Source organism: Salvia hispanica, chromosome 5 (genome assembly GCF_029641045.1).
Source record: "Salvia hispanica isolate PSC_SH4W2 chromosome 5, Shi_PSC_v1, whole genome shotgun sequence".
Taxonomy (NCBI): Eukaryota; Viridiplantae; Streptophyta; class Magnoliopsida; order Lamiales; family Lamiaceae; genus Salvia; species Salvia hispanica.
This window is the reverse complement of record NC_142696.1, coordinates 35,878,514-35,898,495: the sequence shown is the minus strand read 5'-3', so window position 1 is coordinate 35,898,495 and position 19,982 is coordinate 35,878,514. Positions and strand designations below refer to the sequence as shown.

Here is a 19,982-nt window from a genome sequence, read left to right as displayed (position 1 = left end):
TAGTTTTATAATATAATAATGTGAGTGTAAATAGTAACAAAAATAGGGTCCATTTACCAAAATTAGTTAAAAAACAAAGTGGACAACTTTTTAGGGACGAACTAAAATGGCAAAACTAGACAATATTTCACGGATGGAGGTATTAATTTATTTACTATAAAATTTAATTAAATTATTTTTCAATTTAATTAAATCACAAGATTCATTAAAAATAAAATATTCACATATGAATTAATTTTAATTAAAAGTTTAAATTAATATTCAAACGGATCATTGTGAGTTATAGTTTTAAAAACCAATTTTTTATAATTAATAATCAAATTTAATAATATAATCTATTTTTAAAAATAATTTTTCAATTGGACAAAAGAAGCCCACTCACAGGGGGCGAGTGGGCTTCACCGCCATGTAGGAATGTGTCATGTGGACACGAGATGGCTCGTCAGTTTTCTATCCGAAAGGAAACACTTCACGGGACGAGACGGGATAGATCATCTGCAATGCCAGCTCGCCGTCGTCTCATCCTAGGAGACGAGCTCGAGGTAGTGACGAGCTGCATTGTGGATGTTCTTATGAATATTTGGTCTCTTGCTAAATGTACTTTTATAAAATCAAAAGGTTGTGCGTTCAAATTCCAACTCCATCGTATTTTAAAATTTTGATTTGATTGTCTTTTTTCTTTTTATTATTGTATATCATTTCTTTTTATTATCTTTTCTAATTTTATTATTGCATATCATTTTAATTTTTTTTTCTTTTCTTTTTAAATTTCATTATTGCATTTCATTTCATTTTATTGTCTTTTTAACTGTATTTTTAGGACATCAACAATTTCAAGCAAACTCCATTTAGTAACATGCAAAACTTTTCATTTTAGCCACAAAACATAGTTAAGCTAGTTTCATTTTCAGTCACAACTAATTTCCAAAACTTAAAATAAATTTAAGCATATATACTAGTATAAGTTATTATTATCATTTTTTCCTTCACAAACACAAAAACATACGTCGGAGCGTCTGACACAGGGACAAATGTAATGCTAGTAACAAGGGGCAATTGCCCTAGCTCAATTTTCCATCCACATGTATACATATATGCATAATATTATTATAATATATTCTAACACTAATTTGTCCCCCTCCGTTAGAAACCAATAAAACTCATTTGCCCCTGACCCTGAATATTCACGCCACTTTTACACACTAATAAAATAGTACTCCTAGTTCTTTTCCCTCTCACCAAATTGAAATACACAAATATTTTATAAAAAGCCATAAAAATTAGAAAAAAAGTTGTAATTGTTAACCATTGAATTTTTTTTGTCCCTTATTATTATTATTATATTTTATTTTATTATATTTTTATATTATTTATTTAAAATATTTTTACCCCTCCTATTATAATTTTTTGGATCCGTCCCTGGTCCGACACCTCTAGCCACTGAGGAAGAGCATAACCGAGACACCTTTATTTTTTAAATTATTTTATGGGAAAATGGTTGGATTTATATCCAATGGGTTGGAGATATACATTAAATTGGGTTACTATTATTTTATTATAATCAGTATTGCTATACACAGACTATGAATATTTTAAAATCTTAATTTTTAATTTTTAATTAATTAAATAAAATTATAATTAATATTAATAATGAATTAAATGTGTATAAAATTTTAGTTATATAAGTATTGAAAATATATTAAAATCAACATTGAAACAATAAATTTAAAACAAATCACATTTTCAAATACAAATTATGGAGTATAATATAAAAATCCATCACAACAAAGAATTAAACAAAAGAGTACTTTATACACTACATTAATTTTAAAATTAAAATAACCATCAATATTGTCATTCCAAAGTAAAACCTTTCATTCTTTAGTACTCATCACTCTTCAACAAAACTCAAAAGAAAAATAATTCATTACCCTGGTTTAAAATAACTTGTCTCACCTAAAATTAGGAGTAATTAAATATTACTATGACTCAGATTTATTGTAAATGGAAACTTAAAATCTAAGGTGGCTGAAACTGAAACGCGAAACCTAAATAAATTTAATTAAAAAAATTGGGCGAGCTACTATGACGTTTGTTTTTTCAATACTATTTGATATCATTTTCACTTACAATTCAAGAATCATGAATAAAGATTTTTCCTCATTGCAATGAAAAAAACATGAGATATTCAGTGGTCCGGACACACCACGTGGCATGATGACGTGGTGTGTCCCACTAATTAGAAGCTGACAAATGGAAGTAGTAGAAATATATAAATTACACTATATAAGGTATCTAGTTCTTATAAATAGAATAAAATTTTGAAATTTAAAAACTTTTCAAATTACAATTTAAACTATTAATACATATATACAATAATAATAAATTTCATTTTTTTATTTATCTATTCACATCGTCATCTTGAGAGGGGACACACTAAATTTATCTATTTGTAAGACTAATTTATATAAGTGTGTATCTATTTTTTATTAATCTATTCACAATAATAGTAAATTCCATTTTTTTATTTGTGAGCTTCTAATTAGTAAACTAAATTGTCAGCGTATAATTATTTGTCAGCTTCTAAATAGATCCACTAAATTGTAAGACTAATTTATATAAGTATTTTTTATATTGTGTGATGGTAAAATAAATTTATATAAATATTTTTAGTTTCATGCCTGTAGTATTAATATGATTAATTATGATTTAGTTTATTATTTTTTTATTTTTAATTTTTTTCATATATAAATGCAAAATGAAAAAATAGTAACTGAAGTTATTGTATTGTGATTATTTGAGATACATACATTACTAAGTCAATTTTTTTTTTATTTTGTGTAATGGTAAAATAAAATTATATATATATATATATATTTTTTTTATTTTCGTGGCTATAGGTCTATTACTTATGATTTAGTTTATTACGGAGTATTATGTTTTTATTTTTGATTTTTTCATGTATAAATACAAAATTGAAAAAATGGTAAATTTAAATTAACGTATTGTGATTTTGGAGATATATATATAATACATTCACATATATAGATATACTCCATAAAATTGAAAAAAAAAGAGAATAATCTCATCAAATTTTTAAAAAATCATTCAGAATAATGTGAATACATAATGAAAGAAAAGATGAAATATAAATATATGTGTATTAATAGTTTATATTGTAATTTGAAAAGTTTTTAAATTAAATTATTTTATTTTATTTATATGAACTAGATACCTTACATAGTGTAATTTCTATATTTCTACTACTTCCATTTGTCAGCTTCTAATTAATGGGATACACTACGTCATCATGCCACGTGGTGTATCCAGACCACTGAATATTTTCTCAAAAATCATAGTTCCATAATGGCGAATTTGGTATTTTAAAACTTTACATAATTAATCAGGTAGCAAAAATATTCCATTGGATATAAAAGTCCATATCTTCAAGACCATCTCGGGAAGGGATGCCTACATAATGTATTTTGGATTTTGAGATGGATTAGCTGGAGTGGTTGTGTTCAAGTGTGATCGGTCTTCATTCTGATGTAGTGCTCCCGCAGGATTCACTGGAACTTGCAAGCTCGTCTGGCAAATCCCAAGTTTTTTTTTTCAGAATTATTGCATTTTTTGAAGGGAATTTGTGCAACTGAGATAGCAGAGAGTAGAATGTAATGTGGAAGAAAAATATAAAAGAATTTGATGTTCTTGTGCATCTATAGTCCATTTATAAGATTCTTCAATAAGCTCTTAACAAAATTGTTGCCACTTATCTAAGTTTAGCAGCCATTGAATTGCATTTCTCAGATGTGAAAAACTCTATTACATTCCCAATATTAACAACTTAATGAGAATTAAAGCGTTGAATTCCAAATACAACTCAATAAACCTGAACAAACATAAACTTATTTTATACATCAACTCAGTAACATGAATAAGCAAAAGACAAAATACTTCCTAAATCAGCATATCTCATTCTCAGTCACATAAACTTATTTCAAGCTAAAATAATTTCACACACCCAAACCCACAGTTGTGAGCGCATTTTCAAGCTAAATAATTTCATAGAGAGAAGATGGCCACCCATTAAGGATTAAGGAGTAGATCAATCCGCCGTTCCTCTTTTCCGCCTCTTCGTCGAACGATTTGGAGAGCGATTCGTGCTTCGGGAACACATTTTTCTCTATTCTCACAATTTCTTCGCCCAATTGAGGGAATTCTATCTCGCAGTTCGCCATAGCCTCCACGTTCAATTTTAGGTCTAATTAAATGAATGTAACTATCAAATTGACGTATTAATTTGGTTAAAAAACTGATAGCCTCCCTCTTCTTCATACTCGGCGCCTCCAATCTTCTTCTCCACACTAATGAACGATCTCTTCTCCAACCTCCCCCTCACCCCCTTAATCACTTTAATTATATATTTTTAATTTAATATAATTTAATTATATTAATTGCATTTACATTCCTCGGCATAAAATATTATTCAAAACCTCTCAAAACTCCCTTTTATATATTGTATAGATTATTATTCCGTATTAAATGCTCAAATTTGAATATAGAAACTTTTCTTTTTTATTTCAAAATAAACCCAATGTAAAAAATTTGTTATTTTATATGCTTTGATTTAATTTTATTTTGAATTTTAATAAAAACTCAAAATATAAATTTCAAATTTTTAATGTATCATTTTAAAAAGGGCAAACTATTGCAGAAGTCGCCATCTTTTCCATTTTTTCATATAATTTTTAATGAATTTCATATAGCACTAAATACTGTTTACTAAGTACTCCGTACTTTTTAATTTTTTCCATAAAACATGAGAAAAATCATTAAGATTTAAAAATTTATGACATTTGGTACTATGTTTGAAATTCTCGAGTGATTTTGGAAAAATGAAAAGTTCATGATTTTTGCAGTAGTTTGCCCTTTTTAAAAAAATACTATTATGCTAATTATTTACAATTATGTATTTTGAAAATAATAATTATTTAAATATGTATACTATTCTTGGGGATAAGATGAATAGAAATATGTTTCAGACTATTTATTAAATTATTGGGACCCATTAGTTTAATACTCTATATGTTGTCATTATGTGTATCATTTGATAATATGGTGTCAAGTCAATGTGTCATTTGAGACAAATATATTTACGAGAAATATGATAGTTGAAATACCTTATCCTATTTAAATACACTATAAATATTTTCCTAAGCATTTTATAATTTGATGAAATAACTTTTTTAAAATCATTTGTTTTAGTAATAAGATTTTACTATTTCAGTATTCACCATGTAACATGTAAAATTACATTTTAGACGGACTTTAAAATATTTTTAAAATTTTAAATAGTTAGAAAATTTATATCCATGATATTTTTAACAAAAGTTACAAAAAATAATGAACACGGTGATAAAACGGTAATATATTTGGGAAAGTGCAAAATTTTATTAATTTTAAATTTTTTCTGAACTTTTTGTAAAAAAATTGAAGTTACAAGACGGGACGAGACACCCTCCACACCGAGAGTCCCCACGGGAACGAAAACCCGCAACAGACTCTCGTCGCCGGCAGGGGTGGTCCAAGCTCTCGGCGGGTTGTCGTTGCGGGTGATCTAATGAGAGATATTGCACCTATGCAAATTTATAAATACAGACTATTTATGTCAATGATTTATTTTAATCGGTAGAAAGTATTATGCATATCTCTAATATAAAATATGCATTTGGCTTTTGATCATGCATCCTAAGTTGTGTTAACTAGTATAACAAATAAATTATATTATAACATATGCTTTGTATCCTCTACCATTAGTTTAATATATATGGTAATATACATCATCTTTCTAACTATCTCTCGTAACCATGAATCCTATCAATTTATTATTATTGAAAATGGCAAACATTTTTTTAAATACCATATAATTAATTTAACGTATATTGCGGTAATATTTATTAAAAACATGCATATAAGATTTTCAATATAGTTCGAACATTAGATATTACTAGTATCAACCCCGTGCGTTGCACGACCTATGGAGTTTTCTTTATATAAAATTGAAAATGTTATTAAATAAATTATGATAAAAAGTAAAATTATATAAAGTTTTTAAATCACTACACTAATACAATAAAAACCATTGACATTTACGAAGCAATCTTAATTATGTTATTAATATTTTTTGGAAATGTTGAAAAATTAAAATATTTTTCAATATTTTCTTGTTTATTTAATAATGTTAAAATTTCAATCTTATACTTATGTTTAAATTAATTAAATTATTCATCAATCCATTTAATTATTAATCATATAACATTCAATAATTTCACTAATAGAAAAAAATTGATTGAAAATAGAAAATTAATCAACTTTATTAATAAAACATTATAGATCAGAATGCAATAAAAAATGAAGAAATCGGTAAAAATAGTAGAATCCAGAATCAATGCTCATGCAGCTCTGGCCATCACACATTAGCATCCATCTATCTCCAATAGCCTACATCTTCTCCGCTCATCGTCTCCAACACTTTCATCGTCCTGCGTCGACACCATTTTCTTCATCATGTCAGTTTGCCATATGTAGATAAAAACTTCAAACAAAAGTCAACTAAATACCCCATATTACAATTTCAATAAATATTTTCATTCACGAATAATGCAAAAATAACTTTGTGTTTTGTACTATAAAATTTTATAAATTACTTACCAATTTCAATATCAAATTTGGCAAGGGGAATGCTTCCATGGTTTCAACCATCCTCTCTGGTAAGAACAAAACAACAGATATTACTAACATAATAATCACACAAAAAGAATGTCTGAAGTGGTTAAATATAAAAAAGATACTATTGATAAAGAGCAAGAACCATAGTGAAAACAAATTCTTTTTGTAGAAAATTCAGTGATGCAATAGATTATAGGTGAAGGTAATGAGAAATTGGGTAAGAAGCTTGCAAATGACACATATATATAGACAAAAAATATAGAGAAATTATAGTGTATTAAAATTTACATTAAATTATTATTAATACAATTAATAATAATGTGGCAGTTACAAAGTCAACTACTTATTATTGAATATTGAAATTTATTCAAAATTATTAAAAATTTGTAACTCCAAAAATTTATATTCAAATGATGTTTATAATTGATGATTTGTAACAACTATATTAAATAATTGAATTAATTTTTTATAGACCAACCAAAATATCTAACATTAACAATACAATCCAAAACTTATAAATATTTACAATTAAGGCTAAAACTCGCCTTTTATATATGTATAGATTATAACTCAATTATTTTGTTATAAGTTATATCCAAAACTGTTTTAATAAACATAAATGTTTATGTTATTTTAATTTTAACTTTTAACTTATTTAATTTTATATTTTTAGCTGTCTAATAAAGTTTTACTATTATATACACATTTCTAATTTCTAAATTCCATGTAATAATATTTTTTTCTTACTGTTTTTATTGATTTATTGTGAATGTGCATGAAAGCTATTTGGTCTGTGCATCGGGTGATTAAACTAGTTATAATTATATCATTATTATTACTACTTTTAGTAAATGTGATGTGCACAGTATTAATTTTAAAAAATTAATGTGTATTTTTATAATTATATTATATGTATATGTATATTATATTTTTATACACATTGAAAATTGAAATTTTTTAAAAAAATTGTAATGTTTTGTTCGATTTGAAAATATCAATTAACTTAGATTAAATATGATGTTAATGAGTTGAAGGGAAATTTGGGAAAGTATAAATGGAGAATGACCTTAAATGCAATTAATGATTTTCCAAATACTTATTGTGATATTTTTTCGAGTTCGGGAACCTTGCGCGCGGACCGCATTTTTCAAATACCAATTTTGAAGGTCACCCTATAACTAAAATTTAGCGATTCTAATGGCAATTATGTTATCTTCTCTAATACTAACTTTTTCTTCTATATATGTATAAATTCGATTAAATAATATATTTATCACGATTCGATTATATCTCATATCAAATCGTACCACATTCATTGAAATCTCAAAACATTCCACAATAACTACTACTCATTCTCCAAATCATATCACAATTTAATCATCTTTATAACTAGTAGGAGTATCCAATTCAAAAATTTTAAAAATTTACTATTTGTGAAAAATTAAATAATTCAAAAATTAAAACTTTTTTAATCAAATTGTTTAAAATTAATTTTTTTAATATTGTAGGATTTTTTTAGATTACTAAAATAAAAATGAATAATTCATATATGAGCAAATTTGAAATAAAAAAACATGCACATTCTTCAACGACCCCTATTGTGGTGCGATCCAACAGGCTACTACAACGTAGCCATTTAGGACCTCTCCAGCGGCCCATAGCCAGCCGGGCCAGTCCCGCTTGTTCCGCCAACACCTGCAACGCACGGGATTAGACCATGTCGTCATTTTTGCAGTTCAATTCTATTTAAGGTGCATGGCGAGGAGGCTCTAACATAGTCTAAAGTGTTATAGTAGTGTATGTAAGGATGCTTCAAATTTTGCGATTGTTCTTATTTGGTTATCAGATAGGTCATTTCTTAAATATCACATTTTACTTTCTCACTATTTCATATTAACTTCGGACATTAGGAAAATATATACAATTTCAATTTTAGAACTTCGTACGTACCAATAGCTATCAAAACAACATACTTGTCATCTATTAAAAAGCGACTTCTCTTTATTTTATTTTTTAGAAGTTTCGTAACAACGGAGAGTGACGTTATTTTGGGAAAAAACTAATCATGAACTGTAAAAAATAAAATATTTTTGAATTATTGGGCAATTTTAACATTTTATAATTTACTACTACTATAATATTTATTATTGTTATTATTTGACGCGTTAAAGCTGTATACAGAGTTTTTGAGTTGGATTAATGATATTCCAACCTGCAACATAGTAATCAACCAAATACAAAAGAGCATTTAAATAAATCCGAAATAGTAAATGAATGTGAGTTTTGAAGTGCAATATATACTTGGAGTAACTAATTTCCGATTTTTTAGCAATCATCCTACATCGTTTATTTATATCTTCTATTAAGTCTTACTCCACATTAGTGGATACGTCAAAACTTGTAGTAATTATTTTAAGCTTGAGTAAAATAATGGTCATTTTATATTAAAGGTTATTTATTTCTGTCTTGTACATCAATTCAAGAAGTGTAGTAATTCAATACTCTATTATTTATCAAGGACTCTCATAATTGATGCATAAAAATAATGAGGCACATTCCGATAATCAAATTCTATATCGCTAAAAGTCAATATTTTAAAGCGGTAATTATTGAGATGCAAGACCTTGATAGTATCCACTTGTCAATTTTTTATTAGTCGGTTATTTTCCTCAGATAATTTTCAATTTCCAAACTCCCCTGTTTTACCTCGAGGCTTAAAATTCCCACAATTGCTCTCAGCCAGAGAGGGAGAGAGGAGTAAAGAAGAGAGGGTGAGTTAGTTACTCCATATGGGGGGAGGCACATTCGTGGACGGAGTTCGTCGCTGGTTCCAAAGACGAGCGATTACCAATCCCAATTCCAATATTAGTAATAATGATCATCAGCCGCATGCATCACAAGACCCCCTTCCCATTGTTCAACACTTTGATATTTCGGGCCTCAAGTTCATTAAAGTCCCCAAGCGTCTCGATTTCCCACTTTCTAACCCCGCCATGGATTCCCACAAAAAGGTTGAATCTTTTTCCCCTTTTCCCTCTCTTTCTATTTGTGAATGATTGCTCATTTGGCGGTTCGAGTGAATGGGGCTTTTACAATCTCTGCCTTTCGCATCTTATGATGCTGAGGTGCTAATTTGATTTTTGGTGATTCTGCTTTATTACTGTTGCATTCAACAAGTTATTGTCGATTTTGGTTTGAGTAATAAAATAATCCAACTTAATCAAATGTTTGGTCTGTATGATTCATCCAATTGGACTATTTATCATGTCACTTGCATTGGATTACAACGTTCAGGAACAGAGCTTTAGCCTTTATGCCTGATTTTGATTTGTGCAGCATCTAATCTTTGTTTGGTCATGTGATTGGACAAGAATATTCTCTGTCTTTGCAATATTAATTGATTGAAGAAATGAAAAATTGGGTTGGGGGATTCTTATCCAGTGACTAATTTATGTAATTCTTTGTGGAATGCTGAAGCACCCAAGTTTTGATTGAGAGTCTGTTTTGACAGGGTAATCTGGAAACCGAATTTTTTACAGAGTACGGGGAGGCGACTAGGTATCAGGTCCAAGAAGTTGTTGGCAAAGGTAGCTACGGCGTTGTAGGTTCTGCCATCGATACTCACAACGGAGAGAGGGTTGCAATTAAAAAGATCAATGATGTCTTTGAGCATGTCTCTGATGCCACGCGGATCCTCAGAGAAATCAAGCTTCTTCGTCTGCTTCGCCATCCTGACATTGTTGAAATCAAGCACATAATGCTTCCTCCTTCTCGGAGGGAATTCAGAGATATCTATGTTGTTTTTGAATTGATGGAGTCTGATCTTCACCAAGTGATTAAAGCAAATGACGACTTAACACCAGAGCATTATCAGTTTTTCCTCTACCAGCTCCTGCGTGGCTTGAAATACACCCACTCAGGTGAACCCTGTTCTGTTGATGTATCTTCGAGAGATGACTATCCTTTGTTAGTGACATGTTTATTTCTACATCTTCAGCAAATGTGTTCCATCGGGATTTAAAGCCGAAGAACATACTTGCTAATGCTGACTGTAAGTTGAAGATATGTGATTTTGGTCTAGCTCGTGTGTCGTTTAATGATGCCCCATCAGCAATATTTTGGACTGTAAGTGTCATTTCTATGCACATGTAGTTTTCTCATGAATTTCACCTTTAAAATACATGTTGCAACTCTCTAACCTTTCTGTTTGATTTGTATTTGCTAAAGGATTATGTTGCAACTCGATGGTATCGTGCTCCAGAGCTATGCGGTTCCTTTTTCTCTAAAGTAAGCTTATTTTTCTTTGAAGGCCTCAGTGCATTATTTATCTCCACAAACAGTGGTGCTGCTAATATGGTACTTGCCCTAGTATGAGTTGGATGTATTGTAAGCGTTGAACATTGCGATATTCACGTTAATAAGATTCCTTATCTTGACTAAAAATCATTACTTATTCAAATACTATGCTTATATCGTACTTTTTGTTGGATACGTACAGTATACACCTGCTATTGATATTTGGAGCATCGGATGCATATTTGCTGAGATGCTTAGTGGAAAACCATTATTTCCCGGGAAAAATGTGGTGCATCAGTTAGACTTAATGACTGATTTGCTTGGCACTCCACCTCCAGAATCTATTGCAAGGGTTAGTTAATTAACCTGGGTTATTTTAGTTTTCTACTTAGATTCCTCATTATATTCGAAGAAAATCCCTTGCCACCAGGGTTATTAATAGTGATTTAAGAAGGTTATAAGAAAAGCTAGTATTTGTTTTGTTCCTGTTTCTTAAAGGAACATATTTCTTCTGAATAATCTTTTATAACACAATCATGTTGCAATTACAATGGCAGATCAGGAATGAAAAGGCTCGGAGATATCTGAGCAGTATGCGGAAGAAACAACCTGTTCCGTTCTCTCAGAAATTCCCTGATGCTGATCCTTTGGCTCTTAACTTGCTAGAAAAGCTTCTGGCGTTTGATCCTAAAGATAGACCGACCGCTGAAGAAGTAATTTTATATGGCCTCTTCATTATTTTGGCACTTGTACACTATTATGTGAAGTAAGCAACTCATGGATGGTTTGTTTGCAGGCGTTGAATGATCCCTACTTTCACGGGTTGTCAAACGGAGAGCGTGAACCATCAACTGTACCAATATCGAAGCTTGAGTTTGAATTTGAGAGGAGGAAATTGACTAAAGATGATGTTAGGGAGCTGATTTATAGAGAGGTCAGCCGTTGATCATTAGTTCTGTTTCCTAATTTATGGTTTTTTGAGTTGTCGACTCTGTCTTATTCTAGTTACTATTTTTTGTGGTTTAATAGATTCTCGAGTATCATCCTCATATGCTTGAAGAGTATCTCCAAGGTGGAGAGCAGACTAGTGGCTTCATGTATCCAAGGTTATGCCAGTTTTTATTTGTTTGATTGCGTAGTTTATTGTCTTTGCCCTTCGTTACTTCGTGTAAGTTCAAGAGATTGAATAGTGTGGGCCCATATTTTCTGGGTGTTGTGCATTACTATATTTCGGTTTTAGTATTAGTTTCTGACACTGTGCATCATTCCATACCAATCAAGTGGCGTCGATTGGTTCAAGAGACAGTTTGCCCATCTTGAAGAGCACAAAGGTAAAGGTGAAAAAAGCACTCCTCTACTGAGACAACATGCTTCATTACCTAGGTATGTAGTGATATACTTTCTTAAATTTTTTTTGTCCAGAATTGTTTCTTTCCTCCGTATATATGTAGAAGTGATCAGATAGTAACGTATATACGACTGTTCTTGTTAAATATGCAATCACCAACATGATATAGACAAAATAAAACTGAGTGCAAAATAGTTATTGCAACAGTTTATTTCTAAGCGAATGTGTTTGGAACCATGAGTGTGTATGATTTTCATTTAAATTGTTCCTTTGTTTTAGAATTGATCCAATATCTCAACCCATATTTTTCTAAAGTCTAAAATATTGAACTTGATTTTTTAAGAAAATAGGTATAGTATTGTTGCTGTTGAATCTAAAATATTCTTTTGATGTATTTATGTTTTAGTATTATTGCGTAACTATGATACGCTCACTTTTTTGTTACCCTCTAATGTGCCTGTAGAGAGCGTGTCCCTGCACCAAAAGAAGAACCCGAAGATAATGATTTTGAGCAACAAAATGCAGCTTCTGTTGCTACGACTCTAGATAGCCCCACTGGGAATGATGGCATGAACAGTAGTGCCCAAAACGGCCACAAGGGAAACGTCAGCGCTCGTAGCTTGTTGAAGAGTGCAAGCATCAGTGCTTCCAAATGCATTGGTGTCAAAGAAAAGAAAAACACCGAGGTAAATCTTATCCACGTCCGTAGTCTTCCGATTGACAAACTAAATTTGCTTAAGCTAAAAGTCCGCTTCTCAAAAGAAAGTGCCGTTGCATCATTAACTTGTCATCTTTGTTCAACAGGAAGAGCCAATCGAAGAAAACAATGAAGAAGATGTGTTATCAGAGAAAATTGCTGCCCTACATGCTTGATCGCGTTTGAGGTAGCTGATGACTTATGTTGGCTCGTTTTTTACTGTGAGATTAGGCTGCTTGGGATGAGTAATCCAGTGCAGCAGCCAGCAACATTTTTCTTAGCATTCATAGATTAGGAAGGAAATCTCTTTTTGGGTTGTACAGATGTATTTGCTCCCATTTTTGAATTTATGTAGTTATAGAATCATCTGTTTTTATGATGGTTAATTTAGCTCATTGCATTGTACTAGGATGATGTTTTTATGGATCTCAAAATTTTCTCGCAATTTTTGTTTAAGCCAGTGAAAGATCACTGTCTTTCCTACTGTTTTTTCTTCTGTTTCTCTATCATTGTCCTCATCAGCCAACCAGTCAAGAATACTTCTACTTAAAAGATAACAATGTCAAGAATAGTAGTAAATGTTAGGATATATAGTGAAAATTGTTGCATAAATTTTCACGAAAATAATTTTTGTGAAAATAATATCGATAAAACCTGACATTAATTTGTTGCATAAGTTTTCTTTTATTATTATTGTTGATTTATTTCAAGAAAATAATATCGGTAAAACCTCTGACATGCTAATTTGTCGGTAAAGTCGACAATCATTTTGGCGCGTTCACTTTGTTAAAAAGCACGTCGAAAATTTGCCGGACAGTTTAGTCCTTCGGTAATTAACAACGAATTATAATTCACCGGAAAATATGTTGGTAAAACCCGTTAATTTTTGCAGCAATTATTCCAATTGTATGTAAGATAAAAAGAGGTAGAAAAAGAAAAGTATGTAAACATTGTGATTGTCCATTTCAGTCAATTGATCAACTACTTTGTGTTAAAATTAAAACAGGTACTGACACTTCAAAAAATGACCAAATCTTGAATAGATTAGAATCATAGTAAAATCTAATTCCTGAATGCTAATTTAAGTGGAGGTGGGATTGAGAAATTTTGAAATGATATGGCCCCAAATGGACAGGCATGTCACGAGGAATTGTTCCATATGTATTTATCTACAATCTATCTTATTGATAATGATACACCAAATAATGGCAGCTCAAGTTGTCCATGTGAATGGCTTCTCTATGTCACGTCGCTATACCTATCTGCCATTAATATGGAGCTATTACTCCAATTCGACACTCATTGTAAATTTCATAAATAACATGTGACTCAACTTATTTCAAACTATAAATATTGTTGTCCTCACTTTATACAGAGATTGAGAGAGGTGATCAGTTCTTTTCAAAATCGATCTCTATACATTAATTAAAAATCAATATTAAATTTATGTTTAAAACTGCAAGATTATTTAGAAGTTGAATGCAACTGGGATTTTTCTAATAAAACAGCACATTTTGGATTAGTTAAATGAAATCTTGTAATTTGTCACCATTTATATATGTCAGGAAAAATAAGAGTAATATGGTGGCTATGATTGGGACGTTAGACTGAAATGGTTGTTAATAATATAACTATGTTTCTGTTAAAAATACTCATTATAGTTGAGTAATAATTCCATTCCTAAAGGAAATATCTAATATAACAGCTAGTTTGGTGAACCCAATTAATGGAATTTACTGCCTGCTTTTGGAATTATTACAACTATGCCCAAAAAATTATTAATTTTAGAGAATTACTCTACATGTTTTAACCAACTTTATGAAATGAAGACATTCAAGCTCCGACATGCATTATTTGTTTTTTATTAGTTAATTTTGTATTTTAATCACGACTAATATAATTGCCATCAATTTAAATTTGTTTACCTATTGTTGGTTGCGTAAACGAATTTTAAAATTAAATTCACAAAATTTAGAGTTTGTTACATTTTCTTCTAATTAATCAACAGTTCTACTAAATCAAACCTTGAGATTATTTCCTAGTACTCTGCAATTGACAGGTTCTTACCTGAGTATATGAGTAGAAAGAGACAATATATACCAACCTTAATATCATTTGTCACCGGACATAGTATTATTGCTTTTTTAGTTAATTGAAATAGTAAAGTTTGATTGCAAAGTTTTTCATATAATTAGCAAAAATCCTTAAATGTTCGTATGATCATAATTATAGAGTAGTAGTACTATTTTTTTTGTTTGTTTTTTCACTTAAACAGTTAGAAGATATGAATTCCGAACGGTCATTACTGATAGTGATATATGCACAAACATAATTGGTCTTGAAAAATGTACAACTACTATTTTAGCTATAATTTTTTGGTCACGTTGTGTTGAGGGTGGATTTTTATGATTACACCTGGACATATGAGTGGCTAAATGAATATTTGGATATACCATATTCATATATGATAACATTTGGCAATAAATCCAATAAAATGTGAGCTGGCAAATAATTTCTTGAATTTAATCTACCACGATTTGATCATTTGTTGCAATGTAAATTTTTTTACTAAATATTGGTGTCTTATTCGAAAATATCATAATAAAAGGACGAAAAGAAAAATTTAGGATGAACATTAGTACTACTAGTATTTTTTAGATTGAGAGGTGAAGAATATACAGTGAACCCACAAACTTTTCAATTAAACTGAGGTTCTCGTTTAATTCATGAAATTAAAGTCAATTTGTAAGTCTTAATAATGTATAGTATATAATAAAATATAATTTATATAAAGTCAATTTATTTACATACAGTAATCAGTCCAAAGAAGTCAAGTTTAAATATTATTACTCCATAAGTGTAAAGTCTCTGTTTATGTCATAGTACAACTTCCTTTGTTGCTCCTAAAGAAGTCACGTATTAAGCTTCATGGTAAAGTCCTCGACGCATTAATACTTCACACTCGTATATGTAACAGGCTCACTGCCTAATGAGAACACATAGCCAGAAGTAAATTTCACCAAACCTTAATTACTTTAAAAATATTTGTCAATGATCAACAAGGATTATCTCATTATTTGTTATGTTCAGTGTTATACCGCATATTTGTCATTTCAAGATTGAGATACTCAAGGGCTAGACTCCATAATCATTCACAAGGTTAGAATATTCAAGGCTCGACATTCCATTCATGATAGACATTCTCTGTCCCATCTAGTGCATACGGGCAATGTTGCCTAGCATTTTGAAAAAGCAACGACACTTCTCGTACACATTCCTCAATCGTTGAACACCCTGCACTGCCAACTTTCTTAAATACGTATCGTGTAATGCTTCAATAAGCATGTGGCAAAATTGTCTGATGACGCGCACTACTTGTCAGAATTGGAGCGCCACCGTAGCGAGGGTCACTAGGTTCGGCTCGGACCGATGCATGTCACGTGTGGGTGTCGTGCAAGAGCAAGAAGATCGTGCACACGCGTGCCGGATGAGCCGCGTTGGTGGCCTGAACCACGCAACCCCCTAGGTGTAGCTCCACATTCTAACCAACCACACGGCCCCACCCCCACCGATCCATCAACATAAAGCAGTCCCGACAAACAACATTCATTCATCATCTTCCTTCTCTCCCAACCCAAAATATTCCCACTTTTGTTTTCCCATTAAACAAACACACAAACACACCTCCCTAAACTCATTCTTCACTCCCTTCCCCCAAAAGCCATGTTCCAAAGCATCACATTCTCCCTCACTTTCCTCCTCTTTATCACACCACTCCCCGCTCTCCCCATCCTACCCGACCCGGACCCCGCCGCCGTCCAAACCCAAACCCTCCACCGCCCCCCGCCGGCCACCATCCCCGCCTTCCCGGAGCAATCCGACGCATCCGCCTGCCCCCTCGACCTCCCCGACCAGCTCTTCCGCGACATCAAATCCGCCTGCGGCCCCAACTCCTACTCGGGGCAGCTCCACCGCAGCCGCTGCTGCCCCGTCCTCGCCGCCTGGCTCTACTCCGCCTACTCCGACACCGCATTGCGCCCCTCCGCCGCCGCCAAATCCCCGCCCGCCTACGAGATGCCCGTGCTCCCCGAAGACTCCGAGACGTGCGTCGATTCGCTCGAGAAGGCGCTCGGCGGGAGGGGCATCCAGCTCCGCCGCCCTAACGACACGTGCGACGTCGTTTACTGCTATTGCGGCATCCGATTGCACCCTTTCACCTGCTCCGAGGCGTTTAGGCTCAATTCGCGCGGGAAATTGGTCGGCGGGGAGGCGGTGGAGAATTTGGAGAGGGATTGCGCCGCCGGGCGCGGCGGTTGCTCAAAGTGCCTCAACAGCCTTTATTTGGTGAGTACTGTTTATGCTTTTCTTTATTTGTTTTTTTTGGTTACAAATTTCATTAATTCAGATTAACGACATGTGAATATATAAGAAATGTTGATTTTTGCTTATTGGGAAAAACTTATGGTAATGAAATATTTGTGTGAAAATTTGTGAAAGTGGGAATTACTACTACTATTACTTTATTAGGCTTTTGCAGCTCGGTATCACATGCCTGTATTTTCTATAAAGTGACGACTTTTGGCTTTTTCTGCGTCACGCAATCATTTCATTTTTCTGCTAATTTTTCATATAAATCCGATTACTAATATTTAATTTGCATTTCATAATTACGAGTTAGTCCAAAATCATGATATTAGTATTTCTCAATTTCGGGTTATATGGATATATTGATCAAATGCATTTAAATAGATGTAGCTAAGTTTATTGATGAAGAGCAGATAATGTTCAATAATGAATAGGTCATTATATGTAACGTGTGATGCTTATATAGTCCGCATGCTGCTTGCTTCAACTAGGGTTTTAAGTCTTTTTGGCATAATAAGCTCTATGCAACATTTTTATGATAAACGTGTATAATAGGGCAAATTATTAAAAGAACCACGAAGGTAGTAGGTTATATTGATTTAGATTTGGGAGAAAATTATATACGATTTGGAAGCTAAAATATTTTAGCCTAATCTTTTGTTATATTTATCACACTGATGCCAATATATGTTTTTGTAAGTGATACAAAAAAATCATGGATTTTGGCTTAAAAATCATACATTATTTTCCTCCAAATATAAATCAATAGGATAATTGAGAAAAATGTCAAGATTATGATATGATTGACTATTTTTTGAAGTTTCAAGATTGCTAGACTTTGATTGGTTTTTGGGCAATTTGCCCTTAAAAATACTAGTATCACCACCCGTGCCATGCATGTACTGATTAAACATTCGTAATAAAGTAACCGAAAGTTCAATTACCATTGGTATTGGTCTCCATTCATAGGGGTAGGTTAACAAGAGGCAGAATTCTTATGCAAAGACTTTTACGAGGATGTGTAGGTTAATAAAACATATGGATATGGGGTTACTTGGTTTTCGTTGTTAACCGAATCATCATCCAAAGTAAACACTTCCTTTCTAATGTCGTGTGTTCGTTCTCAATATACAGCTCAACGGGGAAAGAGGCGGAAGAAGCAACAGAACAGAGCGGACGAACAAGATGCACAACCAGGACTGTCAGCTCATGGGTATCACTTGGCTTCTGAACAAGGACCGATCTGCGTACATACACACTGTATCTGCAGTTCTAAGGGCTCTCATGATGAATACAGACGACGCCTCTGATCCGACTTTCTGCAGCCTCAACAGCGACGGCATGCCTCTTGCAGTCGACTCTTCAGAAATCAACGATCAGTCATCATCAACATTTTTGAAAGTAAGCCTTCACAAGTACCTAGTGCCACTTTGTTTGCTATACATGAGCATTCTTTGGTTTGTCATTTGAGCATTAGTCGAATTAAGCCTTCATTTTGCCGTGCAAAGTTACCACTCTATTCAACGTCTTAGTGTGGGGGCGAGGGATGCTCGTCTGCTGCCATCGTTTCTAGTTTAGAGTCTTTGCATTTTGTTTGAGACTGATCTGTATATAAGACCATTGGATTAAGTATCTTTCTAAGTTTCTTATTTGAAGCCATACATAAGCTGGGAAGCAACTAATCTTTCAAATACTCCTGAAGTGCTTCATTGATTCATGTGCTAATCGACATAGTTGGAAGTCTATGCCTCAATGATATTATGTTGTTACTTTAATTTTGCCATGGTGATAGTAATTCATAGAAAATTGACAATGATATTATATTGTCACTTCAACTTGCCATGATGATGTTAATTCATCATAAATTGAGAATAGTGTAAAAATGAGCTCAATTGAAAGTTTTGAGATATACCACGTGCAAAATCATAATTGGGGTGATGGTTCTGTGTATTTAGGTGCAATTACCTTTAAGCTTTAATTAATGGATTAGGACATAAATTGTGTAGCTTTGGTAGCAACTAGCAATGATCACTTCATCCTCGAGAAGGAAGACTTTGTAATTTTCAACTCTTTGTCATGTGCGTTGACAACAGTGAGGTTGTAGTGATGATAAAATTAACGAAAGAAGCAGAATTTTATACTCCACCCTATTTATTGATTTTGTATTTGTTTAACGAGCCCACCCTATTGTAGTGCCTAAAATTTGAAATCTAATTATGATCGCTCCAACGGGCCCCGGACTATGGGAAGCCCACTAGACTCTTTCAGTCACACGATAATTTTTCAATCCAATAGATTGACTTATGGCAATACTGATAAAATTTAAGATTAGGAACTTATTTATGGAAAAATATACTAGTAGTACCATCTTTGAGAATCATTATGCAATAGATAATGTCATACAAATTGGCAATAAATTAATGATCTTAAATGGTTAGAACTTTCGTATATTTATAAACATAGAAAAATTATAGCTCGAATAAAAGGGAGTGACACTTCAATGTTGTATGTTGATCTTTCAGACTTTTGTTTTAGCATCAAACCTAT

At 32.1% G+C, this 19,982-nt stretch overlaps 2 protein-coding genes across 2 annotated transcripts; both read left to right on the top strand.

Moving 5' to 3' along the window:
- Nucleotides 1-9,459: 9,459 nt before the first annotated feature.
- LOC125190122 (mitogen-activated protein kinase 9-like) lies at nt 9,460-13,515 on the top strand. The gene is made up of 11 exons (XM_048087324.2): nt 9,460-9,740; nt 10,241-10,649; nt 10,727-10,854; nt 10,957-11,016; nt 11,228-11,377; nt 11,583-11,738; nt 11,822-11,959; nt 12,055-12,131; nt 12,307-12,408; nt 12,837-13,059; nt 13,178-13,515. Exons 1-11 carry the CDS (start codon nt 9,519-9,521, stop codon nt 13,244-13,246), a joined length of 1,734 nt encoding a protein of 577 aa, XP_047943281.1. The 5' UTR covers nt 9,460-9,518; the 3' UTR covers nt 13,247-13,515.
- A 3,173-nt stretch (nt 13,516-16,688) lies between these two features.
- Nucleotides 16,689-19,090, top strand: LOC125186996 (GPI-anchored protein). Its single transcript, XM_048083492.2, has 2 exons — nt 16,689-17,414; nt 18,570-19,090. Exons 1-2 carry the CDS (start codon nt 16,794-16,796, stop codon nt 18,903-18,905), a joined length of 957 nt encoding a protein of 318 aa, XP_047939449.1. The 5' UTR covers nt 16,689-16,793; the 3' UTR covers nt 18,906-19,090.
- The last annotated feature ends 892 nt before the right edge of the window (nt 19,091-19,982 follow it).

Coding starts and splice junctions, on each gene's coding strand:
- LOC125186996 (XM_048083492.2), top strand. CDS start 16,794: ATGTTCCAAAGCATCACATTCTCCCTCACTTTCCTCCTCTTTATCACA. Junction 17,415..18,569: donor GCCTCAACAGCCTTTATTTG/GTGAGTACTGTT, acceptor CTCAATATACAG/CTCAACGGGGAAAGAGGCGG.
- LOC125190122 (XM_048087324.2), top strand. CDS start 9,519: ATGGGGGGAGGCACATTCGTGGACGGAGTTCGTCGCTGGTTCCAAAGA. Junction 10,650..10,726: donor CTTGAAATACACCCACTCAG/GTGAACCCTGTT, acceptor CTACATCTTCAG/CAAATGTGTTCCATCGGGAT. Junction 11,960..12,054: donor GGGAGCTGATTTATAGAGAG/GTCAGCCGTTGA, acceptor GTGGTTTAATAG/ATTCTCGAGTATCATCCTCA.